Here is a 26,392-nt window from a genome sequence, read left to right on the forward strand (position 1 = left end):
AGGGTGTGAGTTTGTGTCTGTTTTCGGCCTTCATTTGGCCTAAAGGGCATTTTTTTCTGGCTCACACGAGTTTTGAGTGACCAAACCTCTGGCAAAGTCATATATCTGTAACGATTCCATTCATGACTCCTTTCATGACCTCAGGCTTCATAGTGTGTCTTTTCCCTTTTCCCCTTTGTGCCCAGTTCCTTTCTGTCAAGTGTGCGTGTCTGGCTATCTGTGTTGGAGTGGAGACTCTCCCTCACTGAGGCAATCAACCCACCTGAGAAACCTGCGCAGCTGCAAATCATTCCATCATCCACCTCAGCATAAATACCCCAGCTCTCCAGTCATTCGACGCCAGATTGTTGACTCAATCCAAGTGGTAGTTTCTCCTCGGCCTTGTAGCTTGTACTTTTGGAAATCTTGTTCATAGTTTTGACCTTGTTCGTGTTTTTCTAATCCTGTATTTTTTCTGTGCCTAGGATCACCGCCTGCCTTCCGGGGGTACGTCCCAAAGCTCTTAATTTTCGTTTCCTCGCTCCTCGCTTGAACCTGAAGTTGTTCTGGTGCGCCATTTTGAAGACCGTCCCAAAGCCCTTATTTGTGAATCGAGGAGCGAGGATCGAGGATCGAGGAGGCTTGCCGGAGGAGCTATGAGTGAGGATACACCAGTATATCCTCCACGGAAGTCTTTTACCGACCGACACGCCCCCTTATTGGATATCAGTCACTGCTTGGACGCTGCTGCCGATCAGACTGATCTGATAACTTTACCTCTCAACATCACTTGAGTTTTATACCAGAGTGAAAACAGATCACATATTAAACGTTTTATATTTTAGTTGTCTTCTGATTCACCATCTAGTTATAATCTGTGTTAATTGAAGCTCTGAACAGCAGCAGAAGGACCTGCAGTAGCTCTGCTTCACACACTGCCAGTGAAGGAGCTCGACACTGAGAGGGGTTTATAATACCTGACAAACTGACTTAAAATAACTTTCTTTATTTATTAGAATGATTTGTCTTTTCATGACCTGTTATTTCCCCCGTTAACTTTTATTAATGATACTATTAAAGTCAGAGAGAGAAGGAGAGTCTGTCAGCAACAAACACCTTTTACATCATTTATCCTCATTTCCATTCAGTCACATGAGGCTGATCATTCCTGAACGTCGGGTTTGATATGAGTTATATCATTTACATTTTCCCTTTAGCCTAATAAATAATATCCAGTGTTCAAAAGACACCGTAGTCATATTCTGGGTTATGAAAGAATGAGCTCACAATCAGAATATCAATAACTACAGACGCTAATAATGAATAAATAATATAAAGTTATTGTGCCAGTAGAGATGGTTCCTGGGCCTCTAAGCATGACTCAGTCCCCAGTAGAAATACAGACTGCAGCTTGCACTTGTCTTTATTAGTATTACTACAGTTCAGACACAAACAGCTGTTAAAGCTGACTGACATTTGATCCAGATGTGATCAGCTGCTGCTGTCATCAGAAATGGACGTCGCTTCACGTGACGCTTCAGAGGAAACGACAGTCTCATGTCGCTTAAATCGTATTTCCTCGTTTCCTCTCTCCTCGCATGGTTTCCTTGCGTCTCTCCATGCTTCCCTGGTGGGAGGGACTAAGACGCAAGGAAAAGACGCAAGTGAGGGAAACAGGGATGCAATTAAGAGCTTTGGGATGCAGCCAATATCACAAAATTAAGCAGGTGCTTAAAAGCGAGCAGCGTGTCTGCATAATCTCGTTGGGTTTTTCGCGAACTCCGATCAAACGGTCAAATTAGGCAGCGCTGATCAAACATGAATCAATATTCTGTTACTGTAATGCCTATTTCTCACCTCAAATGTCTTCAGAAACATCTTGTAGTGAACTGTTTAGCTTTAAAATGAGAAAGGTTGTGAACCGGCAGCCATGTTGAGATCAGTTGCATTTCCAAAATGAATGTTTTGTTTATCTCTGTGGAAGATATCTGACATTTGGTTCCCACTTCTAACAAGGCTTGTGAGCAAATAGTAAAACGACGTTGGTATCACGTGATATCAGTTAGTGTTGAAAAAACGGATAAATGGCTGAGATTGACGGTAAGTGCCTGGCAACGACTTGTTATGAAGTGAATGCAATGGAACAGGGGAGAATGAGACATCTAGTGGCTGAATGTTATGAATGTTATCAATAGCACCTTTAAGAAAGTTCTTCTACTCCGTTTCTACAAACCTATTATTGGTCTTTTATTTAAAGTTCAAGAAGACTGAACAGAGAGAAGAAAACAAACCACAACGACAACCAGAACACACCAACACCTATTCCATATTGCAGTAGTTTAATAATTATCAGAGAAGAGATCTGCTGCTGTTTCAGCACTGTGTGATTTCTGATGGAAGTGAGCTTGAATAAAGGTTATAATCAATGCCGCTGGGCTCTGGAAAAGAGACAGACACACAAAGATACAGAGAACAGGTTAGAAGGTTTACACTATACCATCATAGAAGTACAGATCCTTAATAATTAAAGTGTTTCTCTTTTATAGTGTAAGGAACAGACCACGTCTGGTGATAATTTGTAGGAGACAAAAATATGTAAATATTTCAACTGCACTGGCAAAAACCCAAAACACAGAAAACAACTCAGTCCGGTCTACAAAAAGTCTGAAGGCCTCTGGACACAGTGCTATACTGTGACAATTTTGGGAGATCTCAATTGGGATAAATGGGGAATAAAAACATGTAGACAACAAAGATAATGCCAAGTAACTCTGATGTCAGTTGAAGTAACCACTGTCTTTAAATTCACTAAAATGGGACAATTGGAGTTAGAAAAGGGCAGTTAATAACTTTTTTTTACTTAAACAGCTCACACTTCAAAGGTTGTGAGTGATAGTAAAGTAAAGACAAATACAAACATAAATAAATCAAATAGAATAAAGTAAAGTCTATCTAGTGTTCGAACTATTTGGCTGCTTTTTAAGAAATATTGTGTTTTTCATGAAATATTCCTTACCCTCAAAGCATTCAGGGATTTTGAGTTTTCCAGCGATGCACTGGGTTGGCACTGCGTAACCACACTTCCTGGTCTTGTCCATGCAGTAGACCGAGACAATCTCTTTGTGTAAGACTGTGTTCGGATTGAAGTCGGCGATCCAGAGTTTCTGTCCTTTGTAAACTATCCTCCCTTTCTGTATGCCAACACTGCAAGGGGCTGTAAGTCACAAGGAGAAGAAAACAAAAACATAATTGAGAGTGGTTAGCTGCGTTATATTCACAATGATCTGGGAAGTAATATCGAAACTGGCTGATTGAAATTAAATTGGGAGTGAAAGTAATTGGGATGGGATTATCACCAACAAAAGACCAGGACAGAGTGGGAATAGAATCCAAAAACAACATGAAACACAAACAACACAAAACATGAATCCAAACTGGGAAACACATGAAAAAACGATCCTTTTCTATAAAGCTAAACTCTCAAAAACAGCTGAATACTACAAGTAGGTCTCAAGCATGGATGTATAAAGAGAACTGGATGCAGCGTTGGAGGCGGGGCCCACGTTCATTCCTATGAAAGTTGCTCAGTGGTGCTTGAACCCAAAATGGCTCGACTTCCAAATGGAAAAGTACCCTGATCTTGCGGCGATCTTCCGCATACATTGGGCCCATGGAACATGCACAGTAGCGTCCGCTCAGTCACACGGCTAGGTCACTGAGTCACAACGTCACGCTGTCGTCACGGCTTGCGCTGTCGTCACGGCTTGCGCTGTCGTCACGGCTTGCGCTGTCGTCACGGCTTGCGCTGTCGTCATGGTCTGGGTCTCATTCACGTGAACGGAGGAAGGGAAATAACTCTGGATTCAGCTATTAGTGCGTTTTACAACTTTAAGGACCTCATGATTTAAATAAGGACTATTAGAGTGTTTGTACTGGGGAGTTCAATTACCTCAAAAAAAATTATCCGCAGGTTTACAGATGTCTCTTTTCCAATGTAAGTCTATGGGAAAAAGTATTTTTGGGCCCAATGGCATCACGTGACACACACGGAAGTTGTAGTACCACCGTTTGGCTACTACGAAAATTGGGATCAACAACCGACACTCTTCATGGGGGCTTGGTCTCAAGTTCAACTTCACATTGCAAGATCACCCAAGAAATGCGGCTATCAACAAAATTTGTAATGTCAAATAACGGTGATAACGGTTATAGCCCTACCTTTGCAGGATGGCTTTTCAGACCAATTTCCATTCCGCTGACAAACAATCTGGAGGCTTCCCTCAAGTACATAGTTTCCAACGCAGCCATATTTGATCGTTTCCATGTAGTCATAGTCTCTCTGGTCGTCACTTGACATGTAGCCTTTGAAAATGTTCTCCGGTGGATGGCAGGTCACCACTGTTAGGGGAACAATTCAGTCCATTCATTAGAGAGACTCTACTAATGAACATGTAGCTAGACATCACATTGTCTGTCACTTATATATTTGTATCAGTTGTTTGCCAAGTGTATTGGAAAGTATATCTCCCCTGGAGAATTCCCCTGGAGATGGTGAAGACCAAATGTGGTAGAATTGCATCTAATTTATTTATTAGTGTGTTGTCCTTTTCAGGTTATTATACATTAACGAAAACATAGTTTTGAATATTATTTCCCATTTCTGCTAATAGATCCCCTGAAATGTTACACACTGTTCCTTTAAAAGTTTTATTCTTCAGTAAAACTTTGAAGCAATGTTTGTGACCAGTAAATACATCTTGAGATGCCACAATAACTACTCTTGGTATTATTACAGCAGCTCCTGCTTTTCAAACCTTTATACCTCGACATTCAGGTGTCTTGGTCCAGTTGCCACTGACGGTGCACTCTGCTCTTGCGTTGCCAATAAGTACGTATGGAGGCAGACACTTGTACGTCACTCCGACGCCGTAATCAGTGGTGTTCTCTCTGATCCTCTTGTCATAGATTATCATCCCAAACGGTGGGATCGGAGCGAGACCACAGGACACAGCTACGAGAGGAGAGACAGAATATGCAAATTTATTTATATATAAAATGCATGCTTGTACTGTATGTGTCTGCTTTTTTCTATTGTCTATAATAAGAATGTGTATTTCTTATATTATTTTGCATTTACAGATGAGCAAATTGAGTGATAGCTTAGTTGTGGTACATTTCTAGTTAAGTACAAATGTGTTTTTACTGGCCTATAATATCAAGTTTCGGTTGTGTGCCTGTCTTCTAAGAGAAAAAGAAAATTATGTACTGCATGTTTTATGCTTTCTTATTTATTTCCCTGGTCTTGTTGAAGGATTAGTAGTGGATTACATACGTATGCACTCAGGTACTGGTTTGCTCCACGTTCCATTGGCAAGGCACACAGCAGTGGTGTCTCCAGTCAAGGTGTACCTGTGCAGAGCCATACACACACTTTAAAAGGCTACTCTGTCAAAAAGTAAGCACAACTACAAGCCAAGTATACCTTTCTGTAGGCCTATAAAGCAAGAATACTTAATTATACTTTTCTTAAGTATATCTCGATCAAAAGATTAAGTACAAGTATAGGCCTATAAGCTTGTCAATATGAGCCAAGTATACTAAGACTTTTCTGTATACTTGTCAGTATGAGCCAAGTATACTTAGACTTTTCTGTATACTTGTCAGTATGAGCCAAGTATACTTAGACTTTTCTGTATACTTGTCAGTATGAGCCTAGTATACTTAGACTTTTCTATATGCTTGTCAGTATAAGCCAAGTATACTTAGACTTTTCTGTATACTTGTCAGTATGAGTCAAGTATACTTAGACTTTTCTGTATACTTGTCAGTATGAGTCAAGTATACTTAGACTTTTCTGTATACTTGTCAGTATGAGCCAAGTATACTTAGAGGTTTCTGTATACTTGTCAGTATGAGCCAAGTATACTTAGATGTTTTTGTATACTTGGCAGTAAGTATACCTATGTATACTTTTGTTAAGTATATCTCTGATAAGTACATATAAAAGTAAACTGAAAGTATACTCTCTTATTTTAAGTGTAAAAGCACACTTGAATAAACTTCTTTGTGGTAAAGGTATTCAGTCAGTTATATACACCAGTGTATTAGGGACAGCAAGGTAGCTGAGAGAGAGCAAATGACACATGTCAAACTCAACAAGATGTTCTTGCTTTACCCTTCATCACAAGTATAGTTGATGATACTCTGGAACACGGTATCCTCATAGTACAGTTCTCCATTAGACAGTGGATCAGGATAAGGGCACCGTTTTGCTGCAGGAGAGAATACAGAGAACACGTGTAAATGGAAGGTTTTACTATTCGGTTATTTTGTCATGAATAATGCAAACATAGATTGACATGTTTGCTGTATCTGCTGTAGTCGCATACAACCATAATGAAGATAAGTAATGGTCTAGACATGTTCTCTCTTACAGATAACTAATAACCAGTGGTGGAAGAAGTACTTCGATCCTTTATTTAAGTTAAAGTAATAATACCACACTCTGAAAATACTCTGTTACAAGTAAAAGTCCTGCATTTAAAATTCTACTTGAATAAAAGCACTTAAGTATCACCAACAAAATGTGCTTAAAGTATCAAAAGTAAATGTACGCACTATGCAAAATAACTCCCTTCAGAGTGTTCATTTATGGAGCCTTCAGTGTCCCCAAAGATTATACATTTTTAATTTTATGCACACAAGATAAAATATTGGGTGCTGCAAGATAAAAACTTCATATAAATATAAAAATTCAGATAAGGACTTCAGGGAGTCTCCCAGGGATGTGGGCCTTTAATCCATAAAAATATATCTTATTTAATAATTTGATCTTTTGTTTTGTTTGTAAAGGCAAAGTAACTAAAGCTATAAAATTCCTGAAGTGAAGTAAAAAGTACAATATTTACCTATTGAGAGTTAGTGGAGTAGAAGTATAAAGTAGCAGAAACGTCTTTACTTTACTCAAGTAAAGTACAAGGACTTCAAATTTGTACTTAAGTACTTGAGTCACATTCAACCACTGCTAATAACTTACTCCTTAGTACTGGATATTATTACATATTCATATACTGCATCATAAAAGACAAATCTACAGCATATTTGTATAAGTAACAATACGTGCTTATTTACATATTCGTAATACAAATAATATAATAAATAAGAGTATCAGAATCTGTTAGAAATGGTTCACATTGCTCCACATGCTTGATAAACATTCCTCCCAAAATCTATGAAAGCATTGCATTTTTCCACGCCACATCAAAAATAAGTCTTCATTTATAGTAACATTGGAAAATGTATCAGTGATAATCAATTGATGACTGCAGTTAAAATGACATTACTATACAACTATGTTAATATGAAAAGGTTTCCTTAATGATGTTGATGTTTCCTGTTCCTGTTCACTGTTAAACTTCAAAAGTAACTCAAGTGTATAAATTTGCAGCACAAGATTATCTGTCACGAGACCCTCTGTTCTCGATAGAATAATGGAGACCCACGTATGCACATTAATCTGGTTTTCGTCCACTCTCCACTGGCGCCGCAAACAATCTTCCGAGGGCCCGACACGGGGGTGTATCCTTGTTTACAGCCCAGCGCTAACTCCACACCGGGGCTGTAGTACCTCTGGAGCCCATCCGTCTCAATGTCAGCAGCCAGTACAGGCCTATAACACACTGCAGGGACAAGTGGGTTTAATAATAATTATGTTTACTCCAAAAACTAAACATGATCAATAAACAAATGCCTTTAGAAATGGTATCTTGTAACATCTAGAGATTACCTCATGCTAAAGCCTTGAAAACAGATAAAGTAATAAATGTGTAGACCAATGCATGCAGTTCAAGCCATATAATGTAACGAAAAAAAGCAAGAAATAATAGCAAATACCATTGTCTTGTTGGGATGTCACGATGGTGAAAAACACAAATGGACATAGCAGAAACAAAGTCAGCATGCGTTCCATCTTTTGTAGAAATGTCCAGATGCTCCTCGGCTCTTTCCTGTGGTCTCTGGCTCAGATACTGAATCTCTGTCCCCTTCTCTCACTGCTGTTTGTGTTTCTCTAAAAGTCAACAGATAAGAGCAGCATGAAGTAACTGCTCATTGGCGAGCCTTGTTTTGTTTTCTATCTGCTTTGTGCAATACCAGATTTACTGGCAGTGAAAAGCTCCGGCAGCGGACTTTCCCTTGTTGCTTCAATATTATGAAACATCAGCCCATTTGGCCCCATTTTGCTGTTGCTTGAATCATTTTTAAGAATACCACCAAAGGTGTATGTGTCCATTTTACAAGATTGCATTACCAAAGCTATACAACATTTTATTACTTTAGTACTTTAACTGAGCTGAGACCTACAAAGACAGACGCTTTTACACAAACTCTATTGGTTAAAGGTTTATATTTGTATGTAGACAAATATATTTTTCTAAATAATACATCCATAGAGCATTTAGAAAGGTGCCGAATGAAAGTATGGCTTTTCCTGAAAAAAAATATTAGGATTTTGGCGGGTCCAAAATAAATGTTTTGTTCATCTCTGTGGAAGATATCTGACATTTGGTTTCCACTTCTAACAAGGCTTGTGAGCCAACAGTATAATGACGTTGGTATCACGTGGTATTTCTGGGTCGTCAGTTAGTGTGGAAAAAAAACGGATAAATGGCTGAGATTGACGGTACGTGCCCGGCAACGACTTGTTGTGAAGTGAATGCAATGGAACGGGGGAGAATGCGACATCTAGTGGCTGGACGTTGTCAATAGCACCTTTAAAACTATACAAGCATGATGTTTTTATGGTCTCAACCTTTGTGTCAGTTTATGCCATTGAAGGCATTTCACCGCTCATCACTTCTTCAGTTATACTGGCCGATATACTGATGGCTGTGAGTTGTTCACACAATGATACCACATAAGAGTGGTTAAGGTCATATAGCAGTTATGAGGGAGATCAGATTCACATTAAATTCACACAGGAATAAGGTGTGAATTGGTATCAGATCTCCTGGTAAAAGATGTCAGATTTTGGACACAGTTCAGATCTTCAGTTTTTATTGTAACCTCAGTAGGTACAGGTATGTATGGTCAGTATGTAGCAGCAGATTGAAAACAACACAGGTACTATTATTTTATTATTATTAGCTGATAATAACAGGTAAAAATAAAATAAGTGACCTCTGTCTCTGTTGCATTTTCTTTATTCATGATCCAGTCATCCACTGTGAGTGTACATGGTGTTTCAGGTCATTCTGTGCAGAGTTATGCAGGTCTTGCAGGGCTCGTGGGGCTTGCAGGGGGTGAAGCAGCACACATTGTGATTTCTGATGGAAGGCTTTTGGCTTTTAAGGTGTACTCCACCTTGCCTGGTTCTAAAAGCAATAGAAAGAAAGGCAGATATTATATTGTGATCATAAAATGCTTAGCTACATGGAAACATCATGGACTTTTCCTATCACATCTGAAAGCCATCTGACAGACTTATTATGTCACATTTTTAGGGTAAAGGGCAATTTAAAACCCTTTGCATACATTTGTATTTGTAATTGTTTGTGGAGCATCCAAACCCCAACAGGTGGAACTAGACAGGCTTGAATTAGATTTATCGAGCTGACCAGAACTCACCCACAAAGCACTCCGGGATGGGGAGGGTCCCATCGTTACAGGTGCTGGCCACAGGATAGCCACACCTGTCAGCCCTGTTCATACAATAGAAGACAACATGCTCTCCATGGAGGACTCTGTTGGGTTTCAGGTCTGCGATCCAGAGCTTCTTGGCATTGTAGAAGATACGGCCTCTTTTGATGCCAACTGTGCAGGGAGCTGGACGAGGAAACAGAGCAGATAAAGCATGTTTTAAGATAAGAAAACTAAATACAAGGAGACAAAAGAAGGGAAAAAAGAGGGTGGATCATTATTATTATTGTTGTTGTTGTTATTGGTGGTGTTGTGTGTATTGTTATTATATATTTATTTGTTTTTTATATATATTATTACTATTTACTTTGATGTTATTATTATTATTATTATAATTATTATTTCTGTAGTTGTGGAACTTAGTTATCAACATTATTACAATTACCTTTTATTTATTTATTCATTTATTTATTCATTTATTTATTTATTTATTTTTCCTCCTTCTTCACCTCGGACATACCTGCACATGCCTCTAGTTATTCACAACTATTTACATATGAATATATGACCCACTTTCATACATGCACACAAACATTTACAATACTCCCACTAACTAAAACAACCAAAAATCGGTATTCAAATCATAACATCTGCTTCATACGTCTTATGTATATTTCGTGTTACACCTTTGTCTGTACAATATGTCACACTTACAAAAAAAACAACATGTTTTTTTTCACCAGACATTGCACATCCAGTCAGTGGATTATAGCATTAGTAATATTGGGTTGAAGCTAATTTTAACTCCCAAATTTGCATGAAAGCAGCGCTGAAGGTTGAGAAGAGTTTATTATTTTAACTAACCAGGGGACTGGAGACTCTCTCAGCTTGTAACGGACAGAAACAATCTGAACATATCTGGATACTTGTGGTTTACTAATTGACTGGTGGTCCAGAATCATAAATACATGGTTTTAGCCTGAGATTGATCTGATTTCTCCATGACTCACCTCTGCAAACTGGCTTGGAAGTCCAGTTTCCTGTGTTTTGGCACTGGATCTCGGCCTCACCATCCAGAATATAATGCTCATTGCAGCCGTACTTAACCTTTTCCTTGTAGCCGTGTTGTCTCATCACAGCAAAGGTGATGATGCCATTTGGTATGGCTGTTGGGATGGCGCAGCTCACCTCTGGGATGATCAAACATGTGAGGAGGTTTGAATTAGTAGTTGCGAAAGGGTATGCTGTCTATGAAAATAAATTATATGATATAAAATATGAAGGGGGCTGGTTTTATTGTGGCATATCCTATAGATTTGATTTGGCCCATAACTAATCACGAAGAAGAGAAATAGATGAAAGATGGTTAAAGAATATGGAGAACGCTGACATCGTGACATCGTCTGCGTACCTCGGCACACCGGTGGCTCCGTTGCACTTCCATCAGCCATGCAGGATCCCCTCTCATAACTTGGTGCCTTAGGTGGTTTACACTCATATGTCCAGCCTTGCCCATACATGGTGGTGCTTCCATTAACCGGCTTATCATGGGTGATTCTTCCATCTATAGGTGGCCTGGGCAGCTGGCAGTTCACAACTGTGAGAGGAGAAATGATAATGCAAGAGTTATACTGATATCAAGTCTGCAGCATTTCTTCTCTGTGAGCCTTAAGAATGCAAAATCTACTTTAAGCTGATGTCAAAATGAGTATGTATACTGCTTTCTAGATAACAAAGTGAGCAGGGGTGGAAGAAGTACTCAGATCTTTTACTTAGCCTAGGTAAAAGTAGCAATACCACAGTGTAGAAATACTCTGTTACAAAATGTTATGTAAGTAAGTAAGTAAGTAAGTAAGTAAGTAAGTAAGTAAGTAAGTAAGTAAGTAAGTAAGTAAGTAAGTGAGTGAGTGAGTGAGTGAGTGAGTGAGTGAGTGAGTGAGTGAGTAAGTGAGTAGGTAAGTAAGTAAGTAAATAAGTAAGTGAATAAGTAAGTAAGTAAGTGAGTGAGTGAGTGAGTGAGTGAGTAAGTGAGTAGGTAAGTAAGTAAGTAAATAAGTAAGTGAATAAGTAAGTAAGTAAGTGAGTGAGTGAGTGAGTGAGTGAGTAAGTAAGTGAGTAAGTAAGTAAGTGAATAAGTAAGTAAGTAAGTAAGTAAGTAAGTAAGTGAGTGAGTGAGTGAGTGAGTGAGTGAGTGAGTGAGTGAGTGAGTGAGTGAGTGAGTGAGTGAGTGAGTGAGTGAGTGAGTGAGTAAATAAGTAAGTAAATAAGTAAGTGAATAAGTAAGTAAGTAAGTGAGTGAGTGAGTGAGTGAGTGAGTGAGTGAGTAAGTAAGTGAGTAAGTAAGTAAGTAAGTAAATAAGTAAGTGAATAAGTAAGTAAGTAAGTAAGTAAGTAAGTAAGTGAGTGAGTGAGTGAGTGAGTGAGTGAGTGAGTGGGTGAGTAAATAAGTAAGTAAATAAGTAAGTGAATAAGTAAGTAAGTGAGTGAGTGAGTGAGTGAGTGAGTGAATGAGTGAGTAAGTAAGTGAGTAAGTAAGTAAGTAAGTAAATAAGTAAGTGAATAAGTAAATAAGTAAGTAAATAAGTGAGTGAGTGAGTGAGTGAGTGAGTGAGTGAGGGAGTGAGTGAGTGAGTAAGTAAGTAAGTAAATACATAAGTAAGTGATTGAGTGAGTGAGTGAGTGAGTGAGTGAGTAAATAAGTAAGTAAATAAGTAAGTGAATAAGTAAGTAAGTAAGTAAATAAGTGAGTGAGTGAGTGAGTGAGTGAGTGAGTGAGGGAGTGAGTGAGTGAGTAAGTAAGTGAGTAAGTAAGTAAGTAAGTAAATAAGTAAGTGAATAAGTAAATAAGTAAGTAAATAAGTGAGTGAGTGAGTGAGTGAGTGAGTGAGTGAGGGAGTGAGTGAGTGAGTAAGTAAGTAAATACATAAGTAAGTGAATAAGTAAATAAGTAAGTAAATAAGTGAGTGAGTGAGTGAGTGAGTGAGTGAGTGAGTGAGTGAGTGAGTGAGTAAGTAAGTAAATACATAAGTAAGTGATTGAGTGAGTGAGTGAGTGAGTGAGTGAGTGGGTGAGTAAATAAGTAAGTAAATAAGTAAGTGAATAAGTAAGTAAGTAAGTGAGTGAGTGAGTGAGTGAGTGAGTGAGTGAGTAAGTAAGTGATCCTGAACTCATCCTTAGCCATAATATTACATCACAATTTATTTGTTGATAATATTTTGTGTTAATAATCTGAATCTGCAAAGTAACTAGTAACTGAAATGTATCAAATAAATGTAGTGAAGTAAAAAGTACAATATTTGCTTCTGAGATGTAGTGGAGTAGAAGTAGAAAGTAGCATAAAATCAAAATACTCAAGTAAAGTACAAGTACCTCAAAAATGTACTCAAGTACAGTACTTGAGTAAATGTACTTAGTAACTTTCCACCACTGAAAGTGAGTTAACAAGGCAAATGTCAAAATAATAACTTTATAGACACAAATACATAGTGACAGAAATTAAGCAAATAGAATATTTAGAATAGTTTCCTAATTTGTATTTTTTTTTTTAAATGTTAAGACTTTGGATGTTGTGTTTGCTCTGCGTATATTTTCCTCCTGTACCTTTGCAGAGAGGTGGTGGATTGCTCCAGGTGCCATCATGCAAACAGCTGCTCTTATTGTCTCCCTGCATGACATACCTGACAAAGTTCACAGACATATATTACTGCAAACACACACCTTGTAATGATCTGTTTTTGTGACTTTGTTTTTTTATCAGCATTCAGTCTTACCCGTCATCACATGTGTAGTTAAGCACACTCTTGTATGGAGCTTCTGTCATCCCCATTAAAGGCTGCAGAGGTCCAGGGAGTGGACACATCTTAGCTGTAGAAGAGATGTTACAGTAAACTCACATTTTCTTCACAGGTCATTTCAGAGAGAGAGAGCGTTCCTATTGGCTGTTCATTCAAAGGAGGCAGCTGTCAATCACTTGCGAACTCCGATCAAACGGTCAAACTAGGCAGCGCTGATCCAATATGAATCAATATTCTGTTACTGCAATGCCTATTTCTCGCATTAAATGTTTTCAGAAACATCTTGTTGTGTACTGTTTAGCTGTAAAATGAGAAAGCTTGCTCCGGCTGGTGGGCGGTGCTTGGTATTTCCTCAACTTATCTCAACATGGCTGCTTTCTCATTTTACAGTTAAACAGTACACTACAAGATATTTCTAAAAGCATTTGAGGTGAGAAATAGACATTACAGTAACAGAATATTGATTCATATTTGATCAGCGCTGCCTAGTTTGACCGTTTGCGAGTGATTGACAGCTGCTCAGAGACGGCAGACTCTAGATCAGCTCTGATTGGTTGTTTTCCTCCGGTCTGTGAAATCTTGCAGATGCCATTAGGAGCACCGTGATCATGGAGCACCATGATCTTTTACAGATTACCTGTCTCATGCACTACTGTTAGGATATAGTGACCATTTTATAAAAATAACTTTTTTTAAAATCATATTTCCTCCAATTTTACCCACTGCTGCTTTAAATTCAGACTGTATTGGTGTTTGAAAACTCATAAACCTGTATTTTGATGGAACTGCTAAAAACTTGCATTCTGTGCTTCTTAAATTGATTGTTTCCTGATCCATATATACTGAATATTTCAAAGAGTTTATGATCCTTACAGAATTTTGTTCTTGTCATGGTGAAAAAAGCCTCATCATGTGACAGGTGAAGCAGATGAAGCTGGGCGTCATCGAGTAAAATAAACCGTACAACACACCTCGCTTTCCTCGTTCTACCTTTGGATGGTTGTAAAAATGTATGAATTACATCTGTTCTGGTGTTGCATGTCTAAGTAAGAGGACGACAACTACATTGTTAAAATGGAGTCGAGTGTAAACTCACGGGAGCATGTCAGGTCTGACTGCGTCCATTGTCCTGTGCCGGTGCAGGTCGTCCTTCGAGGGGTCGCCGTTGAAGGGGAGTACCCCCGTTCACATGTGAGGGTCACCTCTTCTCCGACCTCATACAAATGCTTCAGGGTCAACTCGTCAATCCCGTCAGCGACAAAAGGTCGGCCACATACTGGTTAAAGACCAGAATTTGACAAATATATAAGGATTCACTGGAATAATGTTCACAACACAGCAACATTAACCTACACCCCACAATCTACTGTGTAGATTAGAATGTCGTGAAATGTTGTGCACATTTTACTTTCGATGATCAATCATGTGCAAAAGGTGCATTAGATAAGAAAATGCAAATAGATAAAGGACAGAGATTAACAGCAAGTCATACAAGAATACTGTTGCAGCACATTACCAAAAAGCACATGCTCGAATACAAATAAAGCAATTATCCTGCTCCATTGTACCTTTCTTGGATGTTACAGTTGTATATAGAGCTACTTGGCAAAGGACCAGCAAAGCCAACGTCGGAGCCATCTTCTTGGGAGCGAAGTCTCCTCAGTGTCCCCTGTGTCTGGGTGAGGATGGAGCCCACATAAGGGCTGCTGCTGGGTAAACGGGCCCCTGACAGCCTGCTCCAATCAGACGCCAGCGTACGATCCTATTGATTGAGTACAAAGGTCTGAACTCCTGCATATTTACCCAGAACTGATCAATAACCTTGATTTGGTACAAGCGCCGGCAGCATGCATGATATGAACTCTAATGAGAGGGAGAGACTGCCAACACACTGTACAAACACACACACACACACACACACACACACACACACACACACACACACACACACACACACACACACACACACACACACACACATATAGATTTCCAATGGACAGTCCATGTATTGTCCTTTTTAGTAATGCTCTAATGAAGCAGAGAAACATCATTACAGCAATAATGCCAAATAACAAACGGGTGTGCTGTGTATGTACCCTAATCCAGTTTGGGTTTACAAAAGTAGCTTTTTGGTTAGGTTGGGAAAATTTAAGAGGTACAAGGTTTAATCAGCATACAAGAGGAGGTAATCCACTTTATTAATAAAAAAACCAAACAGAAACTCTGTGACATGCAGACCCATCATCACTAAAATGATGGGTAACACTTAATTTTACAGGTCTGCAAATTTCATGGTAATTAGGTGATAATTAGCAAGTAAACTATTTGTAATTTTTTCGGAATTACTGTCAAATTACCCCAATATTTACCTAAAAATGTATCGAAAATTACTTTATTATAAACATGATTTAATAATTATATGCTGAAATAGAATATAATGGTTAAAATAGGGTCCTTTAGGCTTGAGAAGCGGCTGTGCGTTGCTCTTCATCGGAGGTGGAAAACCAAAACTAATAGAAGAAATTGGCAGTAATTCCAAAGAAATTACAAATAGGTTACTTGCTAATTATCACCTAATTACCATGAAATTTGCAGACCTGTAAAATGAAGTGTTACCAAACTATGCAATACCTAACTAGGTCAAAGGATTTGTTCTTATTCAACTGGGCAGACTGCAGCTCTCATTGTTTTTTCTCTTAAGTGACGGATGTTTTAAATAGGCTTGAGCCCCAAATCATAGGATTTCAGGGAAGAGCACATCTGGTTTATCTAACCCAATTTAGTTTGTAAATATTTGTCTTTCGCATAAAAAAAGGATTGAGATGGTTAGGCTGCTCGGCTGGTCAGTGAACCTTTTCAAAGTTTTAGAGATAGCAAGCAGGTAAAAAGAGCTGGTGAACCCTCCATAGCTGTGAGGAAATGTTTAAAATGGGAAGAAATGTAATCCAGCTGACGCAAACACCAGCAGTAGAGTGTGTGTAAGTAAGGAATCCAGTTGAAGGCAAGATCTTTAAGAACAATAAACACAATAAACACATTATTAAAGACAAACACTGTGAGCCTAAATGGGAAAATAATATTGATAGTCAAGTAGGAAATCAATCTGCTTTGTGGTTAATAAATTATGAAAGCCTGAGCAGTGCCAGTGAACATACACAATATGGTTAGTGGCATAATTAAAGGCTCAGGTGTAAGCCTTATTTACTGTTATTAGTATTAGTTATATTTCTATTATTATTACAGCTATTAATTCAGATAGTTGTGTTATCATTCTTTTACATCCAATGCTATTGATTTTGGTTATTAGTCCTATTTGTATTAGTTCTTACAGCTGCTGTGCTATTATTGTGCATATCTCTCCCTCTCTCTCTTCCTCTGTCAATTAAATATGCTTTATTGGCATGACTGTTAGGTGAACAATATTGCCGAAGCGTCAATTCAGTAATGAGGGAAAAAAAGAACAAAATAAAAACAAAAACATATGTGTACACATGTATACAATTCATTAAGAAAATTACAATATATAGATATTTAAAAAGAACATGGAAATGGTAGAAAACAATACAGAAATAATTTATGTTTGTTGTGTCAATAAAACAAAAAAACTAATAAAAAACAATTAACAACAATATATTGCAATATCAAATGCCAAGTATATAAAAAAACAACAATAAAACAACATGAAATAGAGGTGTAAATAAAAGACAGAGTGTGAGTTACAGTTGTTATGTGTTGTTTTGGTTGTCTCTTAGGCTGTGACATGCACTGACATGTCTCTCTCTCTCTCCCTCTGTCTCTGTCTCTCTCTCTCTCAAAACCCAACCGGTTGAGGCAGATGGCCTCCCACCAAGAGCCAGATTTCTACCCGCTAAACGGAGTGTTTTTCCTGGCCACAGTGCATAACAATGCAATGCTCTTGGGGGCTCTCTTGTTGGGTCTCTAAACTATAGAGTACGATCTAGACCTGCTCTATATAAAGAGCATCTCGGGATAACTTCTGTGATGATTTGACGCTATATAAAAATAAATTGAATTGAATTTAATTATTGGGACAGTACAGTAACTGCCATTTCCAGTGGTGGTCTCATTAATATGTTTTCTCTCTGTAAAGCACAAATATGAATTATGAAGAGGGTTACTCTTTTATTTCAGCTGCATAATATTCATCCAGGCTGAGTATTCTGAAACACAAGAAGCACAAAAAAGAGTTGAACACAGCATTAAACCTGCAGTAGGCAGAATATTGTTTGGCATCATTGGACAAATATTCCATCATAACCTTTCAGCATATTGTAACTCAAGTGTTCTGAGAGAAAACTAGACTTCTGCACCTCCTAGTGGCTCTGTTTTCAGGCTTTAAAAAAATCTAAAAGAAACAAACAACCGGCACTCCAAAAAATACTTTTTTGGTTTATTCTGGGCAATCAAGTGAGCGCGTTTCAGCTATAAGCCGTCATCAGCGACACGGCTTACAGCTGAAATGCATTCGTTTGATTGCCCAGAATAAACCAAAAAAGACTCTTTATCTGTGAGTGCCGGTTATTTGTTTCTTCTGTTCTTACCACTACCTGGCACCTGATACTGTTCAAGATTTGGAGACATGCTCGCTGCTATTTTCTATTTTTAAAAAATCTAGCCCATGACGGGAGACTGACCAATTGCGAGTCATTTCAGAGAGAGTGCGTTCCTATTGAACGTTCCTATTGACTATTCATTCAACGAAGGCAGCTTTCAATCACTTGTGAATGAGGAAGTTTGCTCCGGTTGGTGGGCGGTGCTTGGTATTTCCTCAACTGATCTTATCATGGCTGCCAGGTCACAAACTTTTACAGCTAAACAGTACACTACAAGATGTTTCTCAAACATTTTATGCGAGAAATAGACATTGCAATAACAGAATATTGATTCATATTTGATCAGCGCTGCCTGGTGTAATGGAAATTCTGTCAATATTCCAAGATGAGTCCTAATGAACGTTGAAATAAAGATCTCAAACAGATGAAATGTCTTTGTTGTATTTTATGCTTGCAAGAAGAGGCACTGGTTATACTGGAGTCACACAAAGTCTGCAGAAGAGTTTGTTTTACTCAGACAGTGTCCCAGTAAAAGTCAACACACAGTACTTTCCCACTACATGAGGCAAAGAGCACACAGACAGTAATTTTCCACTGTTGCATAAAGAGACATTGCTACATACAATGTAATTTTCCATTACATTTCCCCCCTTTTGATCATTCTATTGATCAACATTAAAGTATATACATATGATGACACATCAGACATAATAATTATGTTAATACTGTTAATTAAGTATTATTTTTTTTGCATAAAATGATAATGAACCATGAATGATACATGATTATCAAAAGGCTCACCCTTAACCTCTTTGACCGTTTAATCGGAGTTAGTGAGTGATTGACAGCTGCTCAGCTCGGCTCTGATTGGTTGTTTTCCCCCGGTCTGTGAAATCTTGCAGATGCCATTAGGAGCACCGGAGGACACAGAGGAACATGATTCTTTTCAGATTACCTGTCTCATGCACTACTATCAGGATATTTTTTTAATCATATTTGCTCCAACTCTACCCACTGCAGCTTTAAAGGATCTATAGTGTATGTGTAAAGTAAAACTGTAATGCTCTCTGATTCCACACGATGGCAATCCCCATCCAAACTTCCTGGAAGGACCAACAGGACCTCCTCCTCTTCCTCCTCCTCCTCCTCCTCCTCCTCCCGGAGCGGGTCCTGCTCTGTTGCGTGACATCAGCCGGATTGAAAAGGAGGAAGCTGTTCGGAGCAGCGTCAAGTTACACAGAGACACTCAGACCACGAGCAGGAAGTTTGTCTTAGAAATAAAATGGGCGGAACAGCCTTTAGTGCCACAGCTTAATATTAAAGTAATATTAAAGAAAAGAAGCATGCTCTCTCTTGAAAGGTAGCTCAACAGGCTTGGAACTATGATAATGTGTGATAATTTCTGCAAAGAATAAGCCATTGATTTAACATCCACTGCAGACTTCAGCAGAAATAGATAGGCAATTCAGATATTCCTGTTTATGACCTAAAGTTCAAATCCTCCACTGGAGCTGACATTGTGGATATAATCAGCCGATTAGACTGTTGTCAGGCTATTAAATAGGCGTTATCAGTCGCTATAAGCCCCATAGATGTGGGTCAATAGGGGCCTACTACACCCACTAGTAGGTTTATCGTTTTATCGTCTATTCACATGGTAGATCACCAAAAGAAGGTTTAAAAGAACACAACAGCGACCTCTAGTAGTAATTATGACATGAGCAGAAGCAGAAGTCAGGCGCTGTAGTATAGACAGTGTGAAACTCCATAAGGTTGAAGATCAGGGACGATGGATGGGACACATACATAGGGTTTTCACTCTGAAGACCAGAGCTCGCATCCCGCGTGAAACCAACAATGTGTAGTTGTGTTTGTAGTTATTTTAGCCCAAAACACAATGTTTTCCCTCAAGCATAACTGTTTTTTTTTTTTGCCTAAACCTAAGACGTTATAGTTTTATTGCCTAAACCTAACTTTTTTGGACCTAAACCTAAAGAAGCCTTTTTGTTTGTGTTCAAAATGTGGTGTTTCATTCAGTTTTACAACATGTTGAACATGTTGATTTTAAGTTCCACTTCCACTTTTACAACATAGTAGGCGTAGTAAGCCCCTTATGACCCACATCTATGGTGCGTATAGCGACCGATAACGCCTATTTAATGGCCTTTTAACAGTCAAATCGGGTACATAATCTACAATACTCTGCGTTTATTAGTAGAAGGCTTAATATGCAGAAAGGTTTCATGGGTTCTTTTTGATGGTTTCATGGCTGTCGCTTTCATGTATTGTGTGGCAACAAATGCATCATGAGGCCCTTTAACTGAGATTAAAGGCTGCACAGATACAGGACCACACTCCGAGGGCTTTTTGTGAATTTTATACACTCAGTTACCAGTTTATTAGGTGGCTAAAGCTAATGCAGTCCAACAGAATCAGCAATAAACCCTACCTTCGCAAAGGTTATAGGCTATAATTCATTTGGAGGAACTGTTTTAGAGAGGTGTTGTTTCAACATGATCTGTTGTTTGTGGTGCTGTTGAATTGCATCACCTATACACTGTCAATAACCCTTTAAAACCAAATATGGCCATTATAGATCATAGATCATAATTCTTACAGTCTTTAATGCACATTTTTTTTGTAATAGGTACATATCATCTGTCACTGTATGTACATATTGTAATACATATTCTAATATGTACATATCTGTCACTGTAAATATAAATCCTACTCAGTGTACATACAGTATATAGACATCTCCACATGTACATGCTGTACATTATCATCCAGTCCATGTATATCCATCCGGTATTTATTTCTTTGCACTATTTATATTGTGACAACTTCTGAATACTTGACTTGTATATAGATATTTTATTTTTATTTGTATTATTGTATTCCTTTATTCTGTTATTTCTATTCTGTGTAATTACATTGAGAGAGCTGCATTAAAACCTAGCTCTGAGAATATCTAGTGAATGTACAGTGGACGTTTGTGCAGAAATAAATGCTGCAGCTCCTCCAGACCAACAGAGGTTTCCCGTTTCTCCGCAGTGAGTTACGTTATCGTCTCCGACCAAAACTCCAGTGTCTCCCCTGTTCCCTCCGGCCGCGGTCGGGAAGCTGAGGCAGGAAAAGCCAACACTAGGATCAGCATTGATTCATGGAGAGACCTATCTCTGGTCAGCTAACATTACTGCCAAGCAGGTGAAATATAGAGTGATATTGTGGTTTTAGCTGACGTGTGTCGCCTCACTGTTTTGAGCGATGCTCGTTCATGTCTATGTAAAGCGAGCACAAGCGCGAGCCCGAGCAACAGGACGCTGACTTTCGTTGACTTAACGGCCACAGGTGTCGCTGTTAACAAGCAATTTCTGATTCTTACAAACAGTCCCTTTAAAAGAACAAAACATTGTAATTTGCAGACTTTGCTAATGTATATAGTGGGTTATTCTATGTTTATAATTTAGTTTTTGTATGCTAGTTGTAATAGTCAGGTATATTTATAGGAGGCTGGGTCACGGGCGGACATGGGTCTTGGGCTATGGCGTATGACACATGCGCAGTGTAACTGAAGCTGTGGTCGTGCGTTGCGATTGGCTCAATTTCGGCGATTGCAGGCCAGATTTTACTGCGCATGTGTTGTACCCCCAAAGATGTGATGCGTTGATGACGCGTGACCCAGCCTCCTTTCTATAGGCCTTGTGCAATGCTTGGATAACCTGCAGCTGTAACACAATAATTTCCCAATTTGGGATCAATAAAGTACATTTAGGTACCAGGTATTGTGAGACAGGGGGTTTGTAGTAAACAGCCTCTTCTACAACTGACTTGAAATAATTTTTTTAAATTGTACTTTTATTTTGAAGGTGCGGACCGGATGCAGCATGTCCCCTCTGTGTCTAGCTGCAGCCAGCTTGTCAGAGCTGTCAGTGGAGCAGCCCAGCAGCGGAGACAGGCAGGGAAAGCCCTCACACACACACAGAGAGAGAGAGAGAGAGAGTATAGTGACTACAGACACAGTCTCCGGTCCTCTCTCTGCTCTCTGCTGGCTCCACACACCCACCGAGGGCTGCGCCTCTAAAACGGACTGAATACAACACTTCAGCGACACTAAAAGCTGTAGTAGCATTGATTTATCTGTGTTTTTGTAGAGGAAGGAGGAGGACATGGCTGATGTTAGTTCTAACGAGTCGTCCACCGCGGACGTGGCGAACAGGTTCGCTCGCAAAGGAGCTTTGAGGCAAAAAAACGTCCACGAAGTGAAGAACCACAAATTCATAGCCAGGTTCTTCAAGCAGCCGACTTTCTGCAGCCACTGCACCGACTTCATCTGGTAAGTCTCCTCCACCTCCACCACCACCTCCACCAGGCTGCTGCTGCCTGTTGCATACTTTTGCATACTGCTGTTGCACAACTTCATGACAACTTTCTGCCATCTGCACTTCTTCTGAAAGACTTAAAGTAAAGTAAAGTGACAGATCATGGGTGTCCTAAAGCCATCAGTGTTCTCACTGGTAGATTTTACTCCATTTTTTTCCAAGCAATCCCCATATGGGAGGAGTTATGCTGTTGTTTATGTTATTAGTGGAGAACTGGAATAATAACTATTTGTAGGAGAGGGAGTTAAACTTGTTTTATTCATTCTCTAATTGGGGGAATTCCCACTGGGAAACAGGGAAAGTCAATTTCTGTGTGACTAGATCCCAGAGCTCAAATGTTGCATAAACATAAATTAACACATTTCTTGCATGACTGGCAGGCAACTAATGTTTAAAATGATTACATTTGTTAAAGTAGCTGAAATAAAATTATTAAAAAAATAAACAAAATGCAAAAAATTAAATTAAAACTTTAACTTCATCAACTATACTGCTGCCTGTTGCATACTGTTGCATACTGCTAACTTCATGTTAACTTCATCTACACTTCTTCTGAAAGACTTTCTGACCAGTAAAGTGACAGATCATGGGTGTCCTAAAGCCATCAGTGTTCTCACTGGTAGATTTTACTCCATTTTTTCCAAGCAATCCCCATATGGGAGGAGTTATGCTGTTGTTTATGTTATTAGTGGAGCACTGGAATAATAACTATTTGTAGGAGAGGGAGTTAAACTTGCAGGTGGCTTTATTCATTCTCTAATTGGGAAAAAAATCCCACTGGGAAACAGGGAAAGTAAAGTAAATTTTAATTTTTAATATTTGTGTGTGACTAAATCCCAGAGCTCAAATGTTGCATAAACATAAATTAACACATGTCTGCATAAGTGGCAGGCAACTAATGTTTAAATGTATTACATTTGTTAAAGTAGGTGAAATAAAATCATTAAAAAATCATTAAAACAAATAAACAAAATGCAAAGAATTAAATTAAAACTTCATCAACTATAGTGTGAACAGAAAGATGACTGAGGCCCCGTTAGAGCTGAAGTGGACCAGAAACAGAACTGAGTCCTCTTTCAAATGAAATAACAATGTGAACACAAACAGAACTGAGAGTTCCCTTTCTGTTGGTCCACTTTTTGGTCCACTTTAGGAGGACTGAGTTCGGCTCGTTTAAAAAGGACTATATGTGAAAACATCCTAAATGACTGTTAAAGTTCTCTTCTAGTCTTCCCTCACACATTACTGCTGTGTTGAGATTGGATCTGGATACAAGTCTTTGGATGACTAATAGGTTCCCCCCTTCCTGGCACATAGTGAAGCTATTAAAGCCTTCCTTCTGCTGGTTTTTACTGTGGGGGGAAACAACTTGAGCATTTATTGTTAAAAAAAACTCTTGCATAGCTGCTCACTGGCTAGATTTAAAGTGAAATTCTGCAGTTTACTGGCACGGAGAGGAGCTCATGTGGAAAAGCACTTCACCTCCAGAGAAATTGCGCAACATGTGCTCATGGTATTCAGTTGAAACACACTTGGAAGTGGGCAGTGACCTGCAGAGGTACAGAGCCTTTCTTTAAAGCTGCACTTCTTTTCCATTAGTGATATTTTGGAAAGTATGACAAAACAGTGAGATATCAACTTAGTGGTATAACGTAAGAGTGAGAGGAGTAAACTTGCAGACAGCTTGGTAGAGAAGCACCCACGACTGCCGTTCCAGGTGGGAGTGTGATCTCAGGCCACGCTATTGCTGCTGGCTTCTAACCTTGACAGTCTTACAGCGTGATCTCTGACCTACCTAACATCATTCCTTAGCAAAACACAAGCTCAGCATGAAACTTAGCAGCAGCAACTTGTTGCTTTGACTCATACATTTCAGAAGGGAGAACCTTTATGCAAGATTTGAGTTAGGGATTTGTCATGAGGTCAACATTTTTTATCTGTTCAAAACCTTAAAGGGAGATATGTCAAATATTTAATACTCTTATCAACATGGGAGTGGGCAAATATGCTTGCTTTATGCATATATTTATTATTGGAAATCAATTAACAACACAAAACAATGACAAATATTGTCCAGAAACCCTCACAGGTACTGCATTTAGCATAAAACAATATGCTCAAATCATAACATGGCAAACTCAAGTCCAACAGGCAACAACAGCTGTCAGTGTGTCAGTGTGCTGACTTGACTATGACTTGCCCCAAACTGCATGTGATTATCATAAAGTGGGCATGTCTGTAAAGGGGAGACTCGTGGGTACCCATAGAACCCATTTACATTCACATATCTTGAGGTCAGAGGTCAAGGGACCCCTTTGAAAATGGCCATGCCAGTTTCGCTAAATTTAGCGCAAGTTTGGTGCGTTACTTGGTACCAATGGATTTCTTAAGTTTTCTAGTTTCCTGTGATTCCAGTATCTTCACTCTAGCTTTAAAACTGAGCCCGTTACTACCTCTGAAAAAGAGTTGCGTTAAAACGATTTAGTGTTAAAGCGTTGTTATAAAGTAAGTGTTGACAGCCCATGTGTTTATCTCTATTTTTAGTTTCAGTTTCAGTTGTTGAGTCACTATTTTTCTTTCCTAACAATGTGTTTTAAAATCAAATCAATCATTTGATAGCAGTTGAACATACTCCATATGACCAAAAGTATGTGGACACCCATATGTGATTGTCTAACAGCTCATTCTTAAATGATGGGTGTTATTAACCGTCTGCTATTAAAGCCTTCACTCCTCTGGAAAGGCTTTCTATAAGATGTTGGAACCAGACCGCAGGGAATTGTTCCCATTCAGCCACACGAGCATCAGTGATAAGGCGCGGCTTTTACAGTCTGCGTTTCTATTCATCCCAAAGGTGTTGGATGAGGGGCTCTGCACAGGCCAGTCAAGTTCCTCCACGGCAGAAAAATATCTCTTTATGGACCACGCTGTTTTCACGAGGGCATTGTTGTCATGTTGAAACAAGGAAGGGCCGTCCCTTAAACATCATTGCATTAATTAGGGCTGTGTATTGGCATGAATCTGACGATACGTATCATGATACAGAGGTAACGATTCAATATATTGCGATATATTACGATAGGTTTTTCTAGTTTCATATGTCAGTAACTTCACTCTAGCTTTAAAACTGAGCTTGCTACAACCTCCGGGCCAGACGGCAGGCTGTTGGATCTTTAAGAGGATAATAAAAAATCCATAGTGTTTTGGAGAATCGATACAGTATCGCACAACATAATATTGCAATATTCATGTGTATCGATATTTTCTTACACCCCTACTACTTATTTAGAACTAAGAAACCAAATCATGAAAAACACAAGAATGTCCACATACTTTTGGTCTGGTGACAATAAATGCTTCCAGCAAAATATGAACATTTGAAAGCTGTGCAATGCTCTCTTCAGCAGTGATGTACATTATGCAACAACCTGTCCCTGGTATGAATGAATGTATGTATGTATGGGTGAATGAATGGGTTTACTGTGTTGGTATATATGTGTGTGTGAGTGAGAAGGAGAGAGTAAACAAGAATTTAATTCAGCCTTCTCTGTTTTCACAGGGGGTTTGGAAAACAAGGATTCCAGTGCCAAGGTAAAAACAAAACTGACTGACATCTGACTCCTTCAGATATAATGAGACCCTGAACATGTGTCTGTGTGCGCGTGTGAGACGTGTTTGATGCTCTTTTTGAGACGTCCATGTGTAAAATGTGAAAGAGAGAAAAAGATGTTTGTGAATAACTGATTTGTCTGTGAGAGCACGTCTCTGGTTATTTCTGCTATAGTCGTCTTAAGACGAATATGACGAGATATGGTGTTGGTGTGTTTTCAACACTATTTCCGTCCCGTTCATGTATTTGTTTGCTATTTTGCAAGCATGCCGTTATTTGTTTACCCACAGTCAGGATAGTGTTGTTGTGGTCATAATGTGTCTGAATCACGTGGCCTGAAGGAAATGAGTCTCGAATAACATTATTATTTTTAGAGTATAGCAGGCAGCCTAGGAACTGGTTTCTGGGGTTTCTTTT

At 38.9% G+C, this 26,392-nt stretch overlaps 3 protein-coding genes across 3 annotated transcripts in view; 1 reads left to right on the forward strand and 2 right to left on the reverse strand.

Moving 5' to 3' along the window:
* Positions 1-2,301: 2,301 nt before the first annotated feature.
* Positions 2,302-8,069, reverse strand: LOC141764928 (beta-2-glycoprotein 1-like). The gene is made up of 8 exons (XM_074630620.1): positions 7,873-8,069; positions 7,482-7,658; positions 6,155-6,251; positions 5,312-5,388; positions 4,802-4,990; positions 4,198-4,377; positions 2,996-3,193; positions 2,302-2,417 (listed from the first exon to the last, which is right to left on the reverse strand). The coding sequence occupies exons 1-8, from the start codon at positions 7,946-7,948 to the stop codon at positions 2,353-2,355; spliced, it is 1,059 nt and encodes a 352-aa protein (XP_074486721.1). The 5' UTR covers positions 7,949-8,069; the 3' UTR covers positions 2,302-2,352.
* Positions 8,070-9,016: 947 nt separating this feature from the next.
* On the reverse strand, positions 9,017-15,254 carry LOC141764927 (beta-2-glycoprotein 1-like). The gene is made up of 8 exons (XM_074630618.1): positions 14,978-15,254; positions 14,506-14,685; positions 13,386-13,479; positions 13,216-13,292; positions 11,027-11,212; positions 10,626-10,805; positions 9,604-9,801; positions 9,017-9,350 (listed from the first exon to the last, which is right to left on the reverse strand). Exons 1-8 carry the CDS (start codon positions 15,045-15,047, stop codon positions 9,241-9,243), a joined length of 1,095 nt encoding a protein of 364 aa, XP_074486719.1. The 5' UTR covers positions 15,048-15,254; the 3' UTR covers positions 9,017-9,240.
* Positions 15,255-21,964: 6,710 nt separating this feature from the next.
* The window catches only part of prkcaa (protein kinase C, alpha, a), a 188,303-nt gene continuing 183,875 nt past the window's right edge, over positions 21,965-26,392 (forward strand). Inside the window, exons 1-2 of the mRNA XM_074630632.1 lie at positions 21,965-22,319; positions 25,925-25,956. Of these exons, the coding sequence (XP_074486733.1) occupies positions 22,153-22,319; positions 25,925-25,956 (199 nt within the window). The 5' untranslated portion in view covers positions 21,965-22,152. The remainder of the gene's footprint in view (positions 22,320-25,924; positions 25,957-26,392) is intronic.

The sequence above is a fragment of the Sebastes fasciatus genome, chromosome 3 (assembly GCF_043250625.1).
Source record: "Sebastes fasciatus isolate fSebFas1 chromosome 3, fSebFas1.pri, whole genome shotgun sequence".
NCBI classification, from domain to species: domain Eukaryota; kingdom Metazoa; phylum Chordata; class Actinopteri; order Perciformes; family Sebastidae; genus Sebastes; species Sebastes fasciatus.